This window comes from Buceros rhinoceros, unplaced genomic scaffold (assembly GCF_000710305.1).
Source record: "Buceros rhinoceros silvestris isolate BGI_N320 unplaced genomic scaffold, ASM71030v1 scaffold7647, whole genome shotgun sequence".
Lineage (NCBI taxonomy): Eukaryota > Metazoa > Chordata > Aves > Bucerotiformes > Bucerotidae > Buceros > Buceros rhinoceros.
Window position 1 is genome coordinate 17,624 of NW_010420370.1, and position 19,939 is coordinate 37,562.

The 19,939-nt window shown below is 38.0% G+C and overlaps 1 protein-coding gene across 2 annotated transcripts in view; it reads right to left on the bottom strand.

Annotated features, from left to right (window-relative positions):
- Window positions 1–1,419: 1,419 nt before the first annotated feature.
- The window catches only part of DCLK1 (doublecortin-like kinase 1), a 62,976-nt gene continuing 44,456 nt past the window's right edge, over window positions 1,420–19,939 (bottom strand). The window contains exons 12-14 of one of the 2 annotated variants that reach the window (XM_010139286.1): window positions 17,179–17,292; window positions 11,373–11,446; window positions 1,420–2,098 (exon numbers count right to left, since the gene is read on the bottom strand). In XM_010139286.1, the coding sequence (XP_010137588.1) occupies window positions 2,041–2,098; window positions 11,373–11,446; window positions 17,179–17,292 (246 nt within the window). In that variant the 3' untranslated portion in view covers window positions 1,420–2,040. The remainder of the gene's footprint in view (window positions 2,099–11,372; window positions 11,447–17,178; window positions 17,293–19,939) is intronic. The other variant, XM_010139285.1, reaches the window with a different exon arrangement.

Sequence of the window (19,939 nt, forward strand, 5' to 3'; positions counted from 1 at the left end):
TGTGCCCATGACAGGTGAGATGAAACAAACCTGGAAATGGTCATCTCTCCATTACCAAGGAATTCTGGAGATCTAGTTTCGACTAAATGTCTCACTTACAGTTTATTAACATGGGGTGAATTTAAAAGCATCCCATATGAAATGCTTGCACCACTTGTGTGAAGATTCACAAGATGAAATGCCTGTATTAAAAATCTTCAGAGCTTTTCATATATAAATTTTCACGACTGAGGCAATGAAAGATGCACTTTAAAGGATGGAGAAACAAAAAATTTTCAATGTTTTTTGAAATACAGTTCAACTGATACTCCCAACTAGAAATGGAAAAGAGCATTACACTAGCTCCAACACACTGCAGGTGCACATTCACTGCCACAGCTGCTCATAGAGACAGTTCCAGGAGCAAACACAACTCAGAATGGAAATGGTACTTGAGCGCAACTTGCCCTGTTGCTCCAAAACAACATTATTTATACTTCCCAGCAAGATCAGACAAGTCTGCATGTCTTTGTGGGCAGCACATTGATATTTCTAGCTGTATGATACGAAAGAAACAGAGAAAAAGGGCAAGGGGGAGAGAGGAAAACACATTTAACTGACTTTTCAAAAACACCATGAGAAAATTTTTAGAGAAGAAAACTACCATTTTATATGAGTAATACGAGAAAGTATAAATTTCACAAGGTTGGATTTTTATTTTAGAATAGACTTTTGGAAGTCACCTTCTTCATTCAAGTGACATTCTAAGTGATTTTATAATAGTTTTTCTTTCAAATTATCACACCTGAAGCAAAAGTGTACACAGTGTAGTATTTCTGTGGAAACCAACTTTAGAATAATGGTTAAATAAAATGCTGTAATGCTGTGTTGAGGTTTTAACAAACCAGAAATATGTATGCTCTGTGTAAATGCCCATTTTATTAAATATTACAAATAGAACCAGTGAATCATTTTTAGTTTCTCCATTCTAAGACAATACTTTCACTAATTCACCTTAGGCTTTCACATATATATTAAGCTACTTGTATTTTTTCCAATTTAGAAGTACTTTAGTTTTTTTAAAGCTAAGTCTCATCAATGCAAATCTTTAAAAGTGACTCTCCCAGAATAACCAGGTCATGCCAAAATGATGCCTGTACATTTCTGAACGTGAGGCAAAGGGACCAGGAACTTCTCAACTAGATCATTACATACCAGTACATGACAGAACATGTCCTCAAGCCATTTCCCGAGACTCTGCATTGTCATTAGCAGCAAACAAAATGGAAGAACCTTTTGTGGCCTTCATTATATCATCTTCCATAAACTATGAGGCTGCTCTGAACTGAATTTCTCATTTACCTTGCATAATATCCTCCAACAGTCACTTCCTGTGGAAGTATGATGCAGGTTTAGAATGAGCTCCTGTGGAATATACTGTTCGCTTAATTTTATTTTCACTTTTAAAGCCTATATTTGTAACTCCTAAGCAATAGTGTGTTTGATATTGTTTTGGCCAGAAACAGGCAAGGAACTCTAGGGTACTATAAAAGATATGTGTGTATAAAAACAAAAAACCCAGAATAAAGCCCTAATGGGGTTGCCAAGATTTAAGCTGATAATTTACTCAGAGGGTTAACATGTGCTAAAATTACATACTGCAGTTCCTAGCTTCACTGATGAAAACATTCACTGCTTCTATCTTTAAATAAAAAAGCAAAATAGCCTTAACCCTTTGAGGATCATATTAGCAGCAAGTTGCAATCTAAACAGAGAACAAGTATTTCAATTAATTAGGAAATTATTCTTACAAAGATTCTGTGAGCACCCTTTTGTGTTCCACCACCCCAGCATTTACTGCTGGATAGATCATCTGTAATCACTTTGCACAGGTCTGAAGGATTTTCAGGGTCTCAAAGGGTTAAAGCCAAGACTTTTGAGTAAAAGTGTTTTATTAAAAGGGTGAGTTAGGTGAGCGAACAGTCTCGGATGAACTTGGTGAATAGTCTTCCGATTCGGAGTTGAGTTCAGGTGGAGCTTGCTGTGCCTTATAACATCCTCTCACATCCTGGTTGCGTCTTCGTCGGAAAACCTGCCTCTCCTTATCAAGAGCGGTGGTCTGGCAGGGGCATAAAATAAGAATAAATGAAATTAGGCTGTGTGTGAAATGCAAAGCTAATGAAAACCATGAGTTTTTATGTGGCCTGCAAATACCAGGGATAATAAATGTTCAGACCAAATTAAACCTGTTCTGTCTCAGTCAGGTCTGAAAGGTTCAGTCTGCAACATAGCTAAATGCTTTAAAAAGTGCATTTCCCAAACCTTAAGAGGTAGCATGACATCATCAAGCAGATACAGTACCACATATATGGATGCCATATGTTCTACTTCTGGATGCTATTAATTTCATTCTTTAATAGATTCAAATTTCGAGCCAAATACCAACTGATCTTCCCCCCACCCTTTTCAAAGTATAAATCTGTTTCTACAGGCAAGGCAGAGATGTACGCTTGTCTTTGATTTGACCTAATGAAGGCTGATACACACTCACCCATGTTCAAGTCAGTGCAATCGGCTAACAAAGATGGATTGTGATGAAGTTGTCAGACACGAGAGAAAAACAAACACCGAAGGGAGCTAGCCCAGCTCCTTGACACCTCCTCATGCTGCTCAATGGATGTTCTTAGGGAGAATGCTGAAGGGCTCTGACGGAAAGACCCGTTTATCCTGATCGCACTGTCTCCTCCTGTTAACCAAGGTCTATTGAATTAAATACTCTGCTAATTTTATCTAGGTCTATCTAGAGTATCTAAGGAATGGGAAAGAAGGATGTTTACTCGATGAGCTTTATTTTCTGATCAGTTTCTGCCACTATTGAGAATGCAAGTGTGGCTGTAACTTCTAGCCACATCCTTTCTTCTGCTTTTCTGGCACATTTACAAGTTGAAACTGCAACCCAGGTATGGGCAGCTCAAGTCTGACTAACGATTTCAAGCATGGGACTGGGTTTTGCTGTTTTCTTGATTATGGGATATTAGATTGCAGTCCCTGAAAGAGCTGTAAAATTGCAAGTTCAACAGGATGGCCTCAATTCAGCAAGAGCATTTTGACACAAAGTTAACTGCCTTCTGAAGCGGGGCTGCCCTCTTAAAACATGGCCCATGATTTTTTTGGAAAAAGCAAAACGGGAAAAGGCAGGTGGCTAGTAAGATGACATACAAAATGCAAACAAGTATCTGATCATGGGACTGGAGGCAAAGATAGCTTTTGAGAAGTGAATAGGTTTAACTGCTAAGGCTTGTAAAATTTGTCCCTAGTGCTAAAATCTCCACTTAAAAGGATGCAGCCAAAAGGTTACTCTGCTTCAAAGAATTTATTGTTTTCTCTTGAGATATACATGACCGATTTCTCCAGAAAATTTACCAGTTATAGTGTGAGCCTCATAGGAGAGCAGAGATGTATTTATAGCCAACATATTTTTGAGAACAAAATGAAAACTAAATCCATCATACTGATGCAGAACAGCATTACAGCAACCCATGCTCTAAATAATGATATAACAGAAAGATGGACAAGAGTACAGAGTTACTATAGCAAAAGGATTTAGTTAGGCTAAATTGCTGGACTATTATTTTTGTGTATAGAACCTACATAGTACTACTTTAAAGGGGTAAAATAATTAACTTTGATAAATTCATCCCCATATTTTAAATAATAATTGCTACAAAATCCAATACTTCTCATCTGCTGAGATTTTCTTTGTTTACTGCTAATCTGTAGGTTAAGCACTCTAATTAGTATTTTCAATGCCTTCTACATTTCTTAGCCTTGAACCAATTCAGTTTTCGATTATTTTTTAATGTGAAACAGAAGAATATCTAGATCTTTTACACAGAGTGAATATACCACATACAGTATGTAATTCTGTGTGAAAATTGAAAAGAATGGCATATATTACCATTCTATAAAATACAGATTTCCATTTAAAAGATTTTTTATGCTTAGAGGAAATAAGCATTTATTTAAGGTTTAAATCACATCACATCATCCTGTGGTAATAGATACTCTCCTCTGAGAAAGTCTAACATTTCTAAGTCAAATAAATAAAAAGACTTGCATTAAAATCAAAACGTATTTTTAAAACCTGCTACATGAGAGTGGTAAATGTATAAGGTAAAAACCAAAGGTATTTAAAATTAGACAAGTTACACAGAAGAGAATACTCTGGAATAAAAAATTCATTTTGAAATTTAGCCCAGGATATTGCTTTTTATAAAGGACAAGATTCAAAATTCGCAAACCTGATAATTACATATCAGGACATCTTTTTAAAGATGTCTTTAAAAAATAAACCCCAAGATACTAATTTTCTATTATTGTTGGGGAAACTTCAGGGGCTTTTGTTTAAATGTATTTGTTTAAACATACATAAAGGCACTTCCTGCCTCAAATAGCAAAAACTGTTGAGCAAAAAAATTTGTATGATCTCACCTAATCCAACACCTTATGCCGTAGTTTGTAGGACTAAATACTTCTGGCTTCCTAACCCTTCAGAAAGTTCCTGAGATATTTTGAGACTACGCTTTTCTTTACATTTTTATCCAGTCTCCCCTGAATTTGATCTATTTGGTCTTTGTAAAGACATGCTTGTAGACTCAGGGCCATTATTGTGGTTACTCTCCTGGGCTGAGAGACATTCAGAGTCTTTCTCACCCAAAGAGCTCATTGAATAAAAATGCAGAAAGTCAGGAGAGCCAAAGCAGAGAGAGTTTATCTAGTAAAAGCAAAAATACACAGGTCATATTCTAACGTTTAGAGTGTAACACATCAGAACCACAAAACAGGGCACTTCGGGCCACGGACAGAGCACTCTCAAGCCCTGCAGAACTTGCAAGACCAGGTTTATTTGTGATGACGTTTTGTACTTCCAGTGTCTAATACACTGCTGGATGGTACTGCCACTCCACAGTCTGCACAAACACTGTATTTCATTTAATGAAGTCATGGCTATTTCTTACCTCTAAAGAATTTCGAAATATGATAGATTAATGCTTTGGAATGCAGGGACGATGGTAAGATACGTATGAGTATTGACTACACATAATTTGTAAGTGCAATTTTCTCCTACTGTACCCTCTTGTGCACGTGGGCATATTCAAAAAATCAGCTTTTTCACTACTAATACTGTTTTTGTAACAAAGGCTTCCTATACATACTGCCTTGGTTTACTAGATGAATTATTTCATGTACTATTCAGCTCGGTGGTTTGCCGGTGCATGAACCAGTCCATTATGCATTTCAAGGGCATTTCTACTTTAGGCTACTCTTTCAATAAGTAATAAGAGGATATGAAGTACACTTATGTTTCACAGGGCTGCAAACCCCAGATTTTCATTATCACATTTAGACTTTTTTTTCCTGGCTCGAAGTGAGTGAGAACTTTGAGCACTATATGATAGTAATGGCAACTAAAATGCACAGATAGTGTCCTTATTTAAGATATGTGGCTGTCCTCCTACAATCCACATAAGAAAATGTAGAGCTTCCTATCCAGCAGCAGGTAAGTGTATTGCCTCTAACAGTTTGGTGCTGATGGGTCTGAAGCACTTCGTTAAGCACTAATGTATTTTGCAGCAACATTTAGTAATCTTGATACCCAGTACCAAATGGTTAACAGCCGTTTTTGGAAATGCATTGAAATTGAAGTAACAGTCCGTCATTTTAAAATCATTGTTTCTGTCACCTATATATGAAGGTGCAGTTAGCATTTTTCCAGGATTTTGCCACAGCGAGTATCCTTATCCTGATTTCTACCTCTTGACATTACAAAACTCCCGAACCATGGAAATCCATTTTTTATCTCAGAAAATGTTGAACACTGTGTTTATGAACAGACATTAAAAAGTACAATTGATTTGATATATATGTTGGATATGCAGTGGGAAATGCCTTATTTTAGCTGTGGAGTGATATTTTCTGTCAGGTCAGTAATTATTGAAGTTACTGCATTTTATGAACGCAAGCAGTGACTGTTTTTCTTTTCACTTGTCTTAATTTACGGCTGGCCACCAAATATAGATATATATTCATTTCATTAATAAAAGAACATTATTGTGCATTTTGCCTCTTAGTCCATCCATTATTCATACCAGCCAGGAGACTGAACTGGAGATGCAGCTGTTCATGCATTAATCTAAGAAATCCTTCCCTTCACTTGCTTTCATTCTGCCGGAGCGTATTTGCAATTTGTTTGCAACATTCGTGGTGCTTTGTTCAGTGTGTGGATTTACATGGACATAGGCACTCAAACACTGGTGTTTTTCTTCAAATGCGTTCTTTTCTGTACATGTATGTGCATGCCTAGATAATTTTATATCATTTCCTTGAGCTTCTGGCTACTGACCTTCACACACTGAGATATGTAACAGTTTCCTTACTGTAAAAATGACCATTAAACAATGCTCACGGCACAAGCCAGGCAGCCCTTCAGTCTGATTTTTTTTAATAATTTTTTTCCATGGGTTTCTCAGGTTACACACATATATATGTATATGTATTATATATATAATATACATATATGCGCGTGTGTGTGACTGATTCATGATTCCAGACACTTTTTGGAGAGTACTTCAAACTCGGCAATGTACCTCAGTCCAGGACTGAAAGACACATGTTATTTTAGCCCTTAGGCACAAGCTATAACTAAGTCAAGTTACACGGTGATTTGGAGACGTGCAAATGACCACATCGAGGGGACAAATTAATCGAGTGGATTTGAACCTCGACCTCCAAATACAAGAGGGCAGTGCTTTAGCGCACCATGTAACTTCTGGCATGAAATTTAGCTAAAATGAAAGCAAAGAAGAACGAAAACCAAATCAGCTCGATGTATACTTTGTATTGTATTGGTGAGTAAATACAAAGACAAGTACTCTACACATATAACTGCTGAATTCATATTGCTGTATTTAAGTTTGTGTTTACTCTTCGACATTCCCCCTTTTTAGAGACATGATTTCTCAGCTGGTTTAAATTACACATGGATAAGACTTAGTGCCAAGTTGTTTGCATGGGTGAATTTTATTTATAGTTTGTACATCAGTTGTGGTTTCCTTAGTCAAAGAGCAGGAGAAGAGATTTTAAATTAGTTTAGATGTTTGCCTGTTTTCACTAAGATTCAGTTCACAGAGGGTTTTGTGGTATTAAAAAGGGCACTTTATAGATATCAAGACTTATTCCAAACTTCCTTGTCCCACTGTCAAGATATCTGGCTGTAATTTTTGGCTTAAAAGTGTATTGTATCCACTTGGGACAGGTGTAAGTAACTCGACAGATGCAAAGTAATGAGAATTAGGAAGCAAACACAGCGGATGGTACTATGGGTTTTCAAACGAGCTATTCAGATACTTTTTTAACTGTTAACAGTGAGGAATGTATTTTTTAAATCCAGTATTTTATGAATTCAGTATTGACTGGATTGATGATTCCATTGTGCAGCCAAGGTAACTCATCTCCTTACTATTGTCATTACATTGGTAAGGTCACTAACGACTTTCCCATACATTTCCTGGGTTTTATTTGCTCCTTCAGCTTTTATATAGTATCTGTGGATATATAGAAAATAAGACACGCTAACATTTTATACTAATCTTATATATAATACTACATATACCAGTATTTCATACTAATCTGATCCATTAGATCTCGTGAAATTCAGGGTCAAGGCAAACATTGGTAAGTTATGCAAAGTGTTGCCTTCAAAATTTGCTGCCATTGGGAGGAACAGGTAATGTGACTGGAGAAGCCTATGGATTGGACACTGAAATGCTTGGGCATAAAGAGGAGGCTTGAAATACTTTGACTCTTAATATTCTATTACAAGAAAGCCAAAAAAACGGGGTCACAGAAATTGTGAAAAGCCTCAGTTAAGTACATCTTAAATAAAAGTTCCTCACGAGAAAGTAAATCTATCAGTTATAATATTGCTGAAGGACAATGCAGGTATCATTTGGATTTTTCGTGGTCACTGTTGCTAAGTTCCAGTAGAGGGAAATTATAAAAGATGATTCCATTGGCTTTAATCCTTTTACAAAGAGATCCATCAGAGAATGGGCAGACTTTGGAGAAAAAAGAAAACAGAAATACCAAAGATAGTACCTCTGCTCAGAGACGGGTGATCTCTGTTGTCTTTGACCTGACATTGGTAATTTGGGGTGAATGAAAATGCGATTGCACCATGGGTGCACCAGGGCACCAAGGCTGGTTTTTCAAGCTATCAAGAACAACAATGTTCCACCAGCTTTGGGCCAGCACACACTGAGGGGGTTTAACTGGGACCGCCAGGTCTCATCCCCTACTGACACTTTTCTGCACTTCTGATTGCAGGGCTGAGATCCTGATGGCATTAGGCTGCTTTTAAAACATTTATCAGTCTGAGGTCCAAATGATTTTAGCCATTTGGTCCCCTTTTTTTTCCGTTCCTCATATTCAAGGAACAGAGTAAAATTTTCCAGGTATTGTATCTCATACCTGGTACATCAATTATTACTGTAGGTATGTCTGGTTGTATTTAGCATCTCAAAAAAGTCATGTCACTTTTGCACATATTATCGACTGAAAGGGAATACAACAGGATGCAGAATGAGTGCTCAGAAAATCAGGACTTTGAGGCACTTTGAATAGGAAAGTCTTTCAGGCAGAGAAAGAAAAAGGTTTTCTGGTTGACTGAAAGAGGAAATAGTGCCATTTAAAAAGATACTTTAGAAGACTGCTAGAAACCAGGGATGAAAACGATCAAAGAAGTGGAGAAGAAACAAATAGTTTAACGTTAACAAAGGCAGTATTACATTTTCCTTGGGACCTACTTTCATTTTTCACTGTGCTTGTGAATTCAGGTTAATTTTCATGGGCTCATGCTAAATTAACTGTTTTATAGGTGGGAATTGATGAACCTTTTCATATGCTTTGCCTTTGAGCTACTAAAAAGTAAACACTTGCTACACCAAAATTGCTTTATTTAGATTAAAATGTTGGTCACTACAGCACTTACTTGTTTCTTGGAGATGAAAGAGAACCAAACACAGGGCAGAGCTTGTTTGGAAGCACCCAGCTCCCCCCACAACTCACCGTTAGAGCACTTCCCTAATTAAGCATTTACACCTAGGAGCCCTGCTCTCCCAATTTGCCTTTCCGCACTAGGTGCCCCGTTTAGAAAGCACTAATTATAAACATTGTTGTTACTGCCCTCAGCTGGAAAACAGAGCAGTTTATGTATGAATAAGAGAGATTAACGCCCATCTGCTCCAGCCCATTATTCAGGGATGTGTCATTTTGTATGCTGATGGCAGCCATTACTAGTGCTTTAGTCAAAAGGCCTTATATCTATATCTATACATATCTATCTATATTTATATAGATAGATATCGCATTTATTGATTTTCCAGGTTGCAGAATTAGAGTCTCCCTGCTATGTCCTCAAAACGCATATGGTTTGTTTCAAAATCTGGGCTATGCAGTTAACATGAGTCAAGGCCACTCTGAGATGCTTGCTTTTATCAGAGGCTCCTGTTCTTGGTAGTCTGCTCCCCCTGAAGCTGGGCTTTTAAAAGTGCCAAACACTGTGTATAGGAAAGGGGAAGAGACTTTTTTTTTTTGTTACAATAAAAAAAAATAAAGCAGAGAAAGAGTGGAAGCTCATCATGGATAGCAATTAGACTCCAGGAAGATAAATTAAGCTCATGAGAGCTTTCCCCCGTTTTACAGAGGAGGAATTAGATTTGCAACTATTTGACAAATTCCTGCTTGACACAAAATGTCATCTTTGTAAGTAGTAAAAATTCCTCTAATATTATTAAACCCACACTCAGCTAAGGCCAGGCACTTGGGCCCCATCCTCCTTTCTCCAAAATCAAAAAGCACAGATGCTGTGCTGCCGACTCTCAGCTGTGTTACAGGGCTGGAACCTGCGAAGCATGATGCCAAGTGACAAGACAGACCAAGCAGGTTTTCCTATGTCCTTGCAGGGTGCGATAGGTTTATTGCCACCAACACAAGTGCGATAGGCTGGAATTATAGGTACTGCTGCACACTGCAGCACTTGGAGTGAAAGTCTTTCTCAAATCTTGCTAGCCAGTGTTCAGCTGATGGATGGGAAGCACTTTTCTACTTTTTTGCCTGAAAAATAGGATTATTTTTGTTTTTTATCTCCCCAGAACATCCATACCAGAATCTACTTAACCCTCAGTGTGCACTCAGAGAATCGGTAGGTTTTATGGAAACTGTGCTGTAGCCTGATCCATGCACTCAGTGGAATGATCCAGCGTGGGAGTTTGATTCCAGGGTGGAAACACTTGGAGTGACCATCTCTGCTGTTTTGCTAATGCGGTTAATTTGCTGAGTTTTTCCAAATACCTCACAGATGAGTTTTTAAAGGCTCCAATCAGTGCAATGTTAGAAAATGCAGGTTTTGCAAGAAACTTCAAAAAAAATTCTCCGTCTATCAAAATGAGGGTCTTGTGAGTAAAAAGGAGGAGAAAAGACAGCAAATAACCACTTAATGGAAATTCCAGAGCTCCAGATTGATTGAGGAGGTGCATGGGCCTCTCGTGTAGGCTATCAGACCTGTATCTCTCCTTGCCCCTGCTCCAGAATAACCCCCTCCCACCCAGAGCCCCATTTTATCATACAGATTAAGCCAACTAAAGACAACCCTGGCACAGTTACACAATGAAGAAAAATATACTCAAAAGACTCATGCAATATTTAAAAAAATCAAATCAAAATAAATAGGTATCAGAAGGGTTTTAAAAAGAAAAGAGAAAGGAATGCATTGTTAGAAACACAAGCTTACCAGCACATACAATGCATTGTATTTCATTGAACTTGGGAGAGTTCCTATGGCCGACGTTATGTAAATGCATTGTTCAATCTAAGGTAAGGATTGTGTTTAGTGGGTTTAAAATGACAGTATATAGCTCCACATCTCACAAAAAAAAAGAGGAATATATATGCTGAGAGCCTGTTGCTGCTCCGTGTTTTTCAAAACAGGAGCACAGGGGAAGCAGATGCCTTAACAAGCAATAGGGAGGGGGAGGGGGAGTACTTCAGCATATGTAGTAGATTTTCTATATACACTGTCCTTTTAACTATAGGGGAAATTGATACTGAGCATGTGCAATGAAGAGAAAGCTGGCGATGTGGGTGTGAGGGATGGGTGAAGAAAGGGAATGAGGGGGTGTGGCATCTCAATCAAGATTAAAACGAAACTGATAAAGCAGCATATGGACCAGAAAACAAATCAAAAAGCATGTTTATCCACTGAAGGAACTGGTTAATGGAGACTGCCAGCACGTTGCCATGGAAACACTGACTGTTGGCGCTGCACCATCTCATACCTTATCCAATACATTCCTGGTTGTTGGTAGTAGTCCAAAGACCCTGATCTCTTGATGGTAAACCCGTGGTCCAGCTGAGCAGAGAGAAACGGGGCAACTCAGTGGATCGACATTAGGCTAAAGAATTCAGACTCCAGAGCAAGCTGTTCCTTATTTAGTGCATATTTACTGTTTTCGCTTTCAGAAGGCACTTATCTAACATCCTAAAGCTACCTACCAGAGACGAAAAAGAAAAAAAAAAGTGAAGAAATAAAAGAAAAAGATACTAACTCTAGATTCAGCCTTTCTAAATTGGAAGCCAATTTATTCAAACTAAAATGGAGTTTGTGAAATAGGTTATTTAATGCATAATGCATTCATTTAGAAGTCTGACAAATATCTCGTTACCTCCAAAGACAGAAATGCCCTTTTAAGTTGCACATACCAGTAATGGAAAATTATCTTTTGCAATTAAACTGAGAGGTTTAATAATTTAAAAAAATGCAGTGCAACCATCACAAGGAGCAGGCTAGACAGACTACACAAGGCTTAAATTAGACTGCTTCATAATCATGGAATGTGTAAAGATGAAAAGAATCAGGTTTTGATACCCCATCAATCACGGTAATTCATTTCTAAAAATGCGTTAACCTTGGAGAGTAGGACTACTCAGAGCCATGAATAACATTGTTTATCATTTCAGCTTACACCTCATGCTCAAAAAGATAACAGTACAAAACTGTTCAGTTTAAAATTGCACCAATTAAAGTAAAAATGGAAATGAACTTAGCATTGTGTCCAGGAAAGTGTGCTTGTGATATTACTTAAGGAATACAGATCTTTAAAGTTTGGTTTATCATTAGCAGAATCACGTGCATAGGAACAAAGAAAACGTGTTGTTTTCTCTAACCCTTCTGTGCTGCACTAACAGACAGTGGAGACATCATTTAGCGGAGTTAAATGAAATTTTAGGGGAAAATATCTTGAGGGAGACACTCTGCTTCAAAATTGTTAGTAGCCAAGATTTTCATATTTTTCCCTATGAAGAGAAAAGGCCATTTTGTGCTTCAGTAAGAGCATGGCATATATTTCCAATACTGATGACAGTTTCTAATTCTCAATTCAGAAAACATATCAGTTTCAACATATTTCCAGTTACCAACCTCTTCAAGGGTAGCTAGGAGCTAACTGCAAATTTAAATGTTTATTGATGACTCCCCCACAAGTGTAGAATTTAATAATTTATTCCATTTGGTTAAAACAATGCCGCTTTCATCTTACTTAGAATTATTTAAAGGACATTTACTGTTTAAAACCATGAGAACCTTGTACCTAGACTTTTCTGTTGGCTTAACTACACTAGTCTGCTATTGCCATCTACTGGCTTCCTTGTATGCTGCACATAAAAGACACAAAAGAGGTGTTTTATTAAAAAGCAGATAAAAAATAATTGCCCTAGAATTGAATAGCGAAAGTAATATAGAGAAAATTGGGAAAGGTGCTTCCTAACACCCGTTGAAACAATTCATTGGTGTGGAAAACCTGCCATGAGAAACCCAACTGTGGATTATGAACCCAGGACAACACAGACAATAGATGGGAAGTGACAGCCAAGGCACAGCTTCACCTTTATGCCAAGCAGAACTCACAGACTAACTCGGCTTCTCTACCACACCACCCAAGAAATCCCACTGCTAGAAATGCCACTTGTTGTTTCTAATTTTATTTTAAAATCAGCAGATGCAGGGCAACTACCCATCCGCTGCCTTCCTCTTGCAGCAGCCCTGTGGTGGTGTCCCCAGCCCAGCAAGGACCCTGCAAGAGGCAGAGAGCTCGCTCTTTCTCTCTCTGAGAACTTTCTGAGCAGCTTTTATCTTTTGCTGTTCTACTCGTCTCCAGCTGGAACTTACTCCCATTGCCAAGACAGAGACCTCATACAACCTTAACAGAAGATTATCATTAGGCTTTTCCTCTGTCTTAGCAATGGCAAAAATACAAGCACAAAAGTGACAACATACAGGCAAAGCTTTAACACTTCAGACAAGAACACAAATTAAACGATGCTATGTTCATACAAGGAATTACAGAATACTTCTGGATCGCAGAAGCATTCTTTCTTTAAAAATAATTTTGGCTCTTGGTCACTTTAGCCACTGTCACTAAAACCCAGAGGGTGCAGCCAAAGGGTATTGTTTTGTGGCCAAAGGGGAAAAAAAAAATGGGATGACATATCCTTGGAGAACTGAAGGAAAAAGAAATCTATCTTCAAATTTTAAAAAGATTATTTAGTAAAAGTCCGGTTTTATGTTTCTACTGCAGTATCTTTTATAAACATCATCACAGAACTACAGAATACTGTTCTTATTGGAAAGCTGTATGAGAAATCTGATCCTGCAAATATTTTGGCATAAGCTTAATAGTAACGTGGCCATTCTGACGCAGATCAGAGGGGCACTAGCCCAGGCCCTGTCTCCTACAGAGACTGGGAGTCAATGCCTATGACAAGAGTCTAAGAACTGGGCAAGTAAGGTGATCTTTCTTCTGCATATTCTCCCATTAGCAAGCAGTATTTTTTAGGGACTTGTTAATTCTCTTGCTGTTTTAAAAGCTAGCTCTCCAATTAAAATTTTGCTGGCAAAGTGATGTTGGTTTAAGGGAATTCTTTCCCAACTGACATAGTTATTCTGGCAGAACTTTTAATGATGTATTAATGTATCAACAGAAAAGTCTCTTTGCCTGTGTAGTTAATTTTGTTTGAGGAGTCATTTTCTGCTACATCAGCAAAAGAACTACTTTGCTAGACATGCACAACGTGTTCATTGTGGTAGTTTGCCCAAACGGACAAATTCTTTCAAATGTGGACCAACTTGAAGTCTGGACACAAGCACAAGTACTTGGAGGATATCTCTGCCCTGAGTGGTCAGAGACAACTTTTACAGAGGATTACTACCACATCAACAAAGCAGACGTAAGTCTGAACTAAAGGAGTCAGTACGATGCATTTGGAAACCACTTAAGGAAGCAGTAGACATAGTAGATATAAAATACACGTGGCTTCAAAACTCCTCCAAGTCAAGCTTACCACAAACACATCATCTTTAGAAACGCAGTTTTCATTTTATAGTTTTAATTGGTGCATATGATAAATACTGCTTGAGATCTTTGAGGTGCGTTACTTCTTACCAGCAAAGAAAACAGGCATAACTATATATATATATATATCATACCAGTGCAAGGACAAGTTAAGAACTAAAGACCATGAATTAGCTTTCCCTGTACATAAACAGAGCTATAAAACTCCAAATAAAGCTAATATTTCTCTTTTATACTATTAAGTAAGCTATATAGATATAAGCACATATTAACACATATTCACAAACATCCACACAGACATAGATGTGTTATATAATATATAGAAGGCATCTATATGTTATATACACAAGCACTCTCTCAAAAGTTACAGTAAACATACAGGCAAGCACAATAAAACAGTATTTTTGTAGAAAATATACTTAATGCACGTCTTTAGTGCTGAACAATGTTACAGCATCTGTACATACTTTGAAAATTCTAAATGTAGAGCAGTCTTTGTTAATAAGGTTTACTTCTATGATATTTGAGATTGCACAATTAAAGGAAGACTTCCAAACATAAAAACCTGATGAAATTCAAGTAAAACATATATTAAGTATGCTTGCAAATGCAGAAACAACAATTAAAGGATTTGTTGTTTTGCTTTTGGCTTTATTTTGCTTATTAAATTAATTTTGTAGAAAATAAAGGTAATTTATTCTTAAAATCAAAATTATCTAACTTTCTGGAACGTTACCAAAACACTAAAGAGGTCTATACTTCCTTATCTCTTCAAAGTTTTTAGAAAATATTTAATACAAGCTAATCAAACCACTCTCTGAATTCCATAAAAATATTCTAAACTTTTCTACTTTATAGGCCAAGTTGCAGGATTAATCATGCCAGAGTATGATGTTCACCTATAGAGATGATCACTAAAAATAATCTGTTAAATTTCCAAACACTAAAAAAATTATTAAAAGCCATTAAGAATATAATTAAACATGTACACTTTTTTCCCCGGTGTATAAAGTTTTGCAGTGGAAAGATTCACTACAGTGCCTTTTCCATCACTCAAGTGTCAAACGGGTGTAAACAATTCCTTGGCAGAGCAACTGGGGCGAAGAAAAAAAAGAGGAGGGTGGGGAAATTAAAAACACAAAGGAGGTGAGGGATGGATGAGGACAGAGGCATCATTTCTCACTTTTAAGCTTTGAAGTCATTAGCATGGAGGATCTGAGCAGTAATTCTCATGGACAAGCGTGCTGGCAGTCCATTCGAAAGGAACACTGTTTCAGCTAGTCTATACAGAACATACCTGCATTTCAGATGAGCAATGGGTATGTGATGTTTTAGTTGTGGGCGAGTTGCTGCAGTATTATTGCTTAAAAATGAAAATAAATAAATGCTGACCATGTTAGCTGATGACTGAGAAAATCTAGGAAAAGCATGAGGAACAACTTGCTTCCATGTTGAGGACGTTCAGGGTTAGAAAGAGTAAAGAAAAAATATGAGAGAGGCACAGCTTGCAATTTCAAGTACTTATACCAAGTAACTTTGAGAGAGTATCCCCTTTGCTGCACAAACACTTCACACCTGTGAGCCAGATTGCATGTGCTGAGATGAGTTTACTTCATGCTGATTTAACTCACCACTGGAGGGGCTGAGCTGAGAAACATGAAAGTGGAAACAGTACAAGAAAGTGTACATGTGCAGTCACACCACCTGCGATTTATGGAAGCTGGGAATGAACACTGAGTAATCTGATATGTGAATGGTTATGTTTAACGTGTCACTTATTTTTAGCGACTGTTTGGAGCATTAACATTACCATGAGTAATAAAGAAAAGCTTACAAACACAGGCAGATGTATCAAAAATGTGAAGGATGTGCATGTTACTATTCAATTGCATTAGTATGAATAATCTCATGATACACTGAATATATTCTGTGTGCCTGTCTATCTAACACGTGTTCATTTTGGGGGAAAAAATACAAATGTCTGTGATGCATGCTACACTGGGGATGCCACTGAAACCTCAATAAAGCTTAGTCAAAAGTTTGGTCAAGCTTGGTTTCAGAAGCCTGGAGTGCCCAGACTGGAATTGCAACATTACAGAAGGCAGCAAGGAGCTCTGTTAAGTCTTTACCACATTAAGTCCTTCTGCCTAAAGGGAAGCAAGCTTGCATGGGGCAGTGCAATAGAATGCTGCTGCTCAGCTAAATCTGAAGTGTCTAGACTTGTGTCAAGTATGAAGTTAGCAGTGAGGCATCACAACGCTCTTTCATGTCTTCAGAGAAGAGAATCTTAGGCTGCCATACAGATTTTCTGTTACAATTTTGAAGTAATTTCAATTTTAAAGTGCTGCTGTCCTTCTCCTATAATCTCTTTGTGGCCTCAATCCATGTGATGATTCTGCTGCCAAATAAAATGTCATGATCCCGTAGTTCAAATTGTTGAATCTCTGTTGGACTCAGGTCCACTGATCTTCTGGTAAAATGTGGAAGTGTGTGTACAGTTATATATAGTTATATCTCCTAGAGCTGTTAAATAACAATGTGACTCACAAGGAGAATCAATGGAGAAATTGTGCAGAATACGATACAATAAACATAACTATATTTATATTAATTGAATGTTAGAATTATCTAAAGAATAAACCTCTCTGGTTTCTTTTGATGGCATGACCTAAACACACACTGTCTTGTGAACACATAAATTTAAGTGTTTTGTCTGTGTATTTCAGATGCTTACTGCTATGACAGAAACTCCAGCTGCTGTGCTGTTCGGTTTAGGGCCTGTGTTGAAATGCTTCTTTATCTTCCCAGCTACTGAGAGCTGATGTTCATTCTCTGGAAGGCCATCATCCTGCAGAGAAATAAAGCAAAAAAAAAAGAAAAAAAAAAAAAAAAAAAAAAAAAAACTTCAGAGAGAAAAGGTGCAATAAAGGAATTGCGAGGTGATTTTGATAGTGCCTGTCAACATAGCAAAGTTTACAAAAAGTTTGTAATGAAATATGGGTTAATCATTGTCTGCATCAATATATCTAAGGTATTTATAAGATGAACGTCATATAATGTCATAAACCAGCCTCTCTCTTCTTCTTTAGCTAATATCTTCCTCTCAGACTCTAGGTATGTTACTTAACAATTGCTAAATATTTTATTATTCTTTCTACCATTAAGATGTCTTAACTATCACTGCCAAGTTATTTTTAGGTCCAGTAGTATTTCAAAGCTTGATAAGCTCAGATCTGTTTCAGATTCTGTTTACTCGTCACATACATTTAAAGATAATGACCTCAAAAGAAGAAAGTGCCCAAAAGATCACAGAAGCCAGAGACCGTATTTTGCTAGGATGCAGGAAAGGATCTCCAAAAGCCTTAAGAGACACCAGTAATGCCCTTGTCTTGTGATAAAGTTTATAAACTTGTGGACTAGGGCAACCAGTGGAAGTTCTAGCCATGGCTCAGTGAGTCACACAGTGAGGAAATTCAGGCAAGATGGTAGCTAAGACACGCCTTGGCTAAGATCCTTGGGATGGGTGGGAGCAGGACCTCACCAATGCCACCATATGTCTGCAGGCCAGGTTAGGCATGGTCTCACAGGTTGCTGTGGCAAGACTAGATTAGTCTGTTTCCACAGACTATGACTGAATTGTAATAAAACTATAGTAAAACAAAGCCACCTCTGCAAATTGACTCTCTGACTGACTGGTAACAAGGGACTGCAATTACTTCCCCCAGTCCGAAGGCACACAAGCCTGTGATGCTCTGGGGAAAGGTACAGACTGCCTGGTAAAGCAGAGGACTGGAGCCAGCTGTGGGTGGCCTCTTCTTCCTTGCCAACAGACACATGTTCTCAGCTTGAGCTAAACCGAGGTAAATGTAGGCACGCAATTGCATGGCCAAGCAGAGGCAGACACATGTTCTGCTCTCACGCACACCGAACAAGCTGGCTGGCTGGCTCCAGCCCAGAAGCCATGCAGATGGACCAGGAGGTGCCTCCTCGGGGCTGAGATATCCTGCTTTGCAGAGCAAACCTGTCTATCTGCACCCAGACACGCAGGCACCCTTGATGCTGAAGCAAAATTCTAGCAGAAAGAAGGAAGTTTGCTGTTTTGTGCAAGTCAGTGGGTTGAATTCAAGCCCAAAAGAAAGGAGGGTTTTTTAGAAATTGGAAATAAGATCCTTATGACTGAAAAAAGTGCAAAAAGCCAGTGCTGGTGAGGCTTCCCCACCATCAGAATATGCAGGATTTCAGGCAACAATATGCAGAATAGGCAGAACATGCAGGATATCAGGTCACCCTGATATGGTCATCCCAAGCTGATTCCGCATGGTATGTGTAGCTATCAACAGTTGAAAAAGTCCTTAAACTCCACTGAAGCAAAATTCTAGCAGAATACAGGCAAACAGGAGATGAGATCAGAATACAGAAAGATGACAGAGCCTGTTTTTTCTTCTGTCTTTGCAACAATTCTGAACACACTTAAAGAGTTACAGGGTCGCTGCAGTAAATCATGAGTTCAGTGAGCACACGGGAATTTTAGGGAGGCTGGTTAGGGTTTGTTATTTATTTAGCTTAGGGAGTTTGTGTTTAGAGATCCCTCACTCCCTCCTTAACAAAATGTCTCAGCTGGCAAAATATGGTCAAGTGCACACAGCTGCAAAACTCAAAACAAAACAATACAACCCAGTAGCTGATTATTGTCTAGCACTGGGGAGTCTTGGCTTGGTGGTATATGACCCCTAAAAATAACCTGCTTTCCGCTGACCTTGCCTTTCCCAGAAGAAAGCTAGCCTGTGAAGTGATTGCCTCTTCACTAGAGGGTGGAGAAAAAAGAATATCATTCTCCTGGCTTTCTTGACATGAAAGCCTGCCAAACATTCATATCTTCTTGTCAAAAGACTAAAATACAGAGAAGACAATAGTTACCAACACTGCAGTAATATTCTATTGGTGAAGCACCACACCCACACTTCCAGTGGCAACACACCAGAGACACATAGTTTGGGCTCCAGCTTTTAGATGAAATATCTTCCAGCTCAATTTAAGATGCAGCATAGAGAATTACTCGACTGTTATAGTATATATGGGAATTACTCTACTATTATTAAATGTCTTCATTACTGTTGGTGCTACCTGATGTTTAGTAGTTACTTTTTAAAATTTTTTTTTTCTATTCCAATATGCTTTATAAACAAGCTAATATATATTAGCTGGTTCCTGGAATCACTTCATCCAACAATAAAATAGATAGACATTGAGAGTGAGAGATGACAGCTGTTTTACACACAAAACAAGCAGCTCTGCAATTTAAAAATGCAAGAATTGAAAACAACCCTGTAAGACCCACCAGAATCAGCAGGGTAAGTGGTAGAACTGGAGAACAGGCTAAACATTGCTGATAAGAATTTCAACAGTTTGCTGTTCTGCTGATGTCAGCCCCCGAAGAGGTTTACTATTCCTTTCCCCTGTTTTAACTTTTTGGTGTAGGAACTACTTCTTGCAGT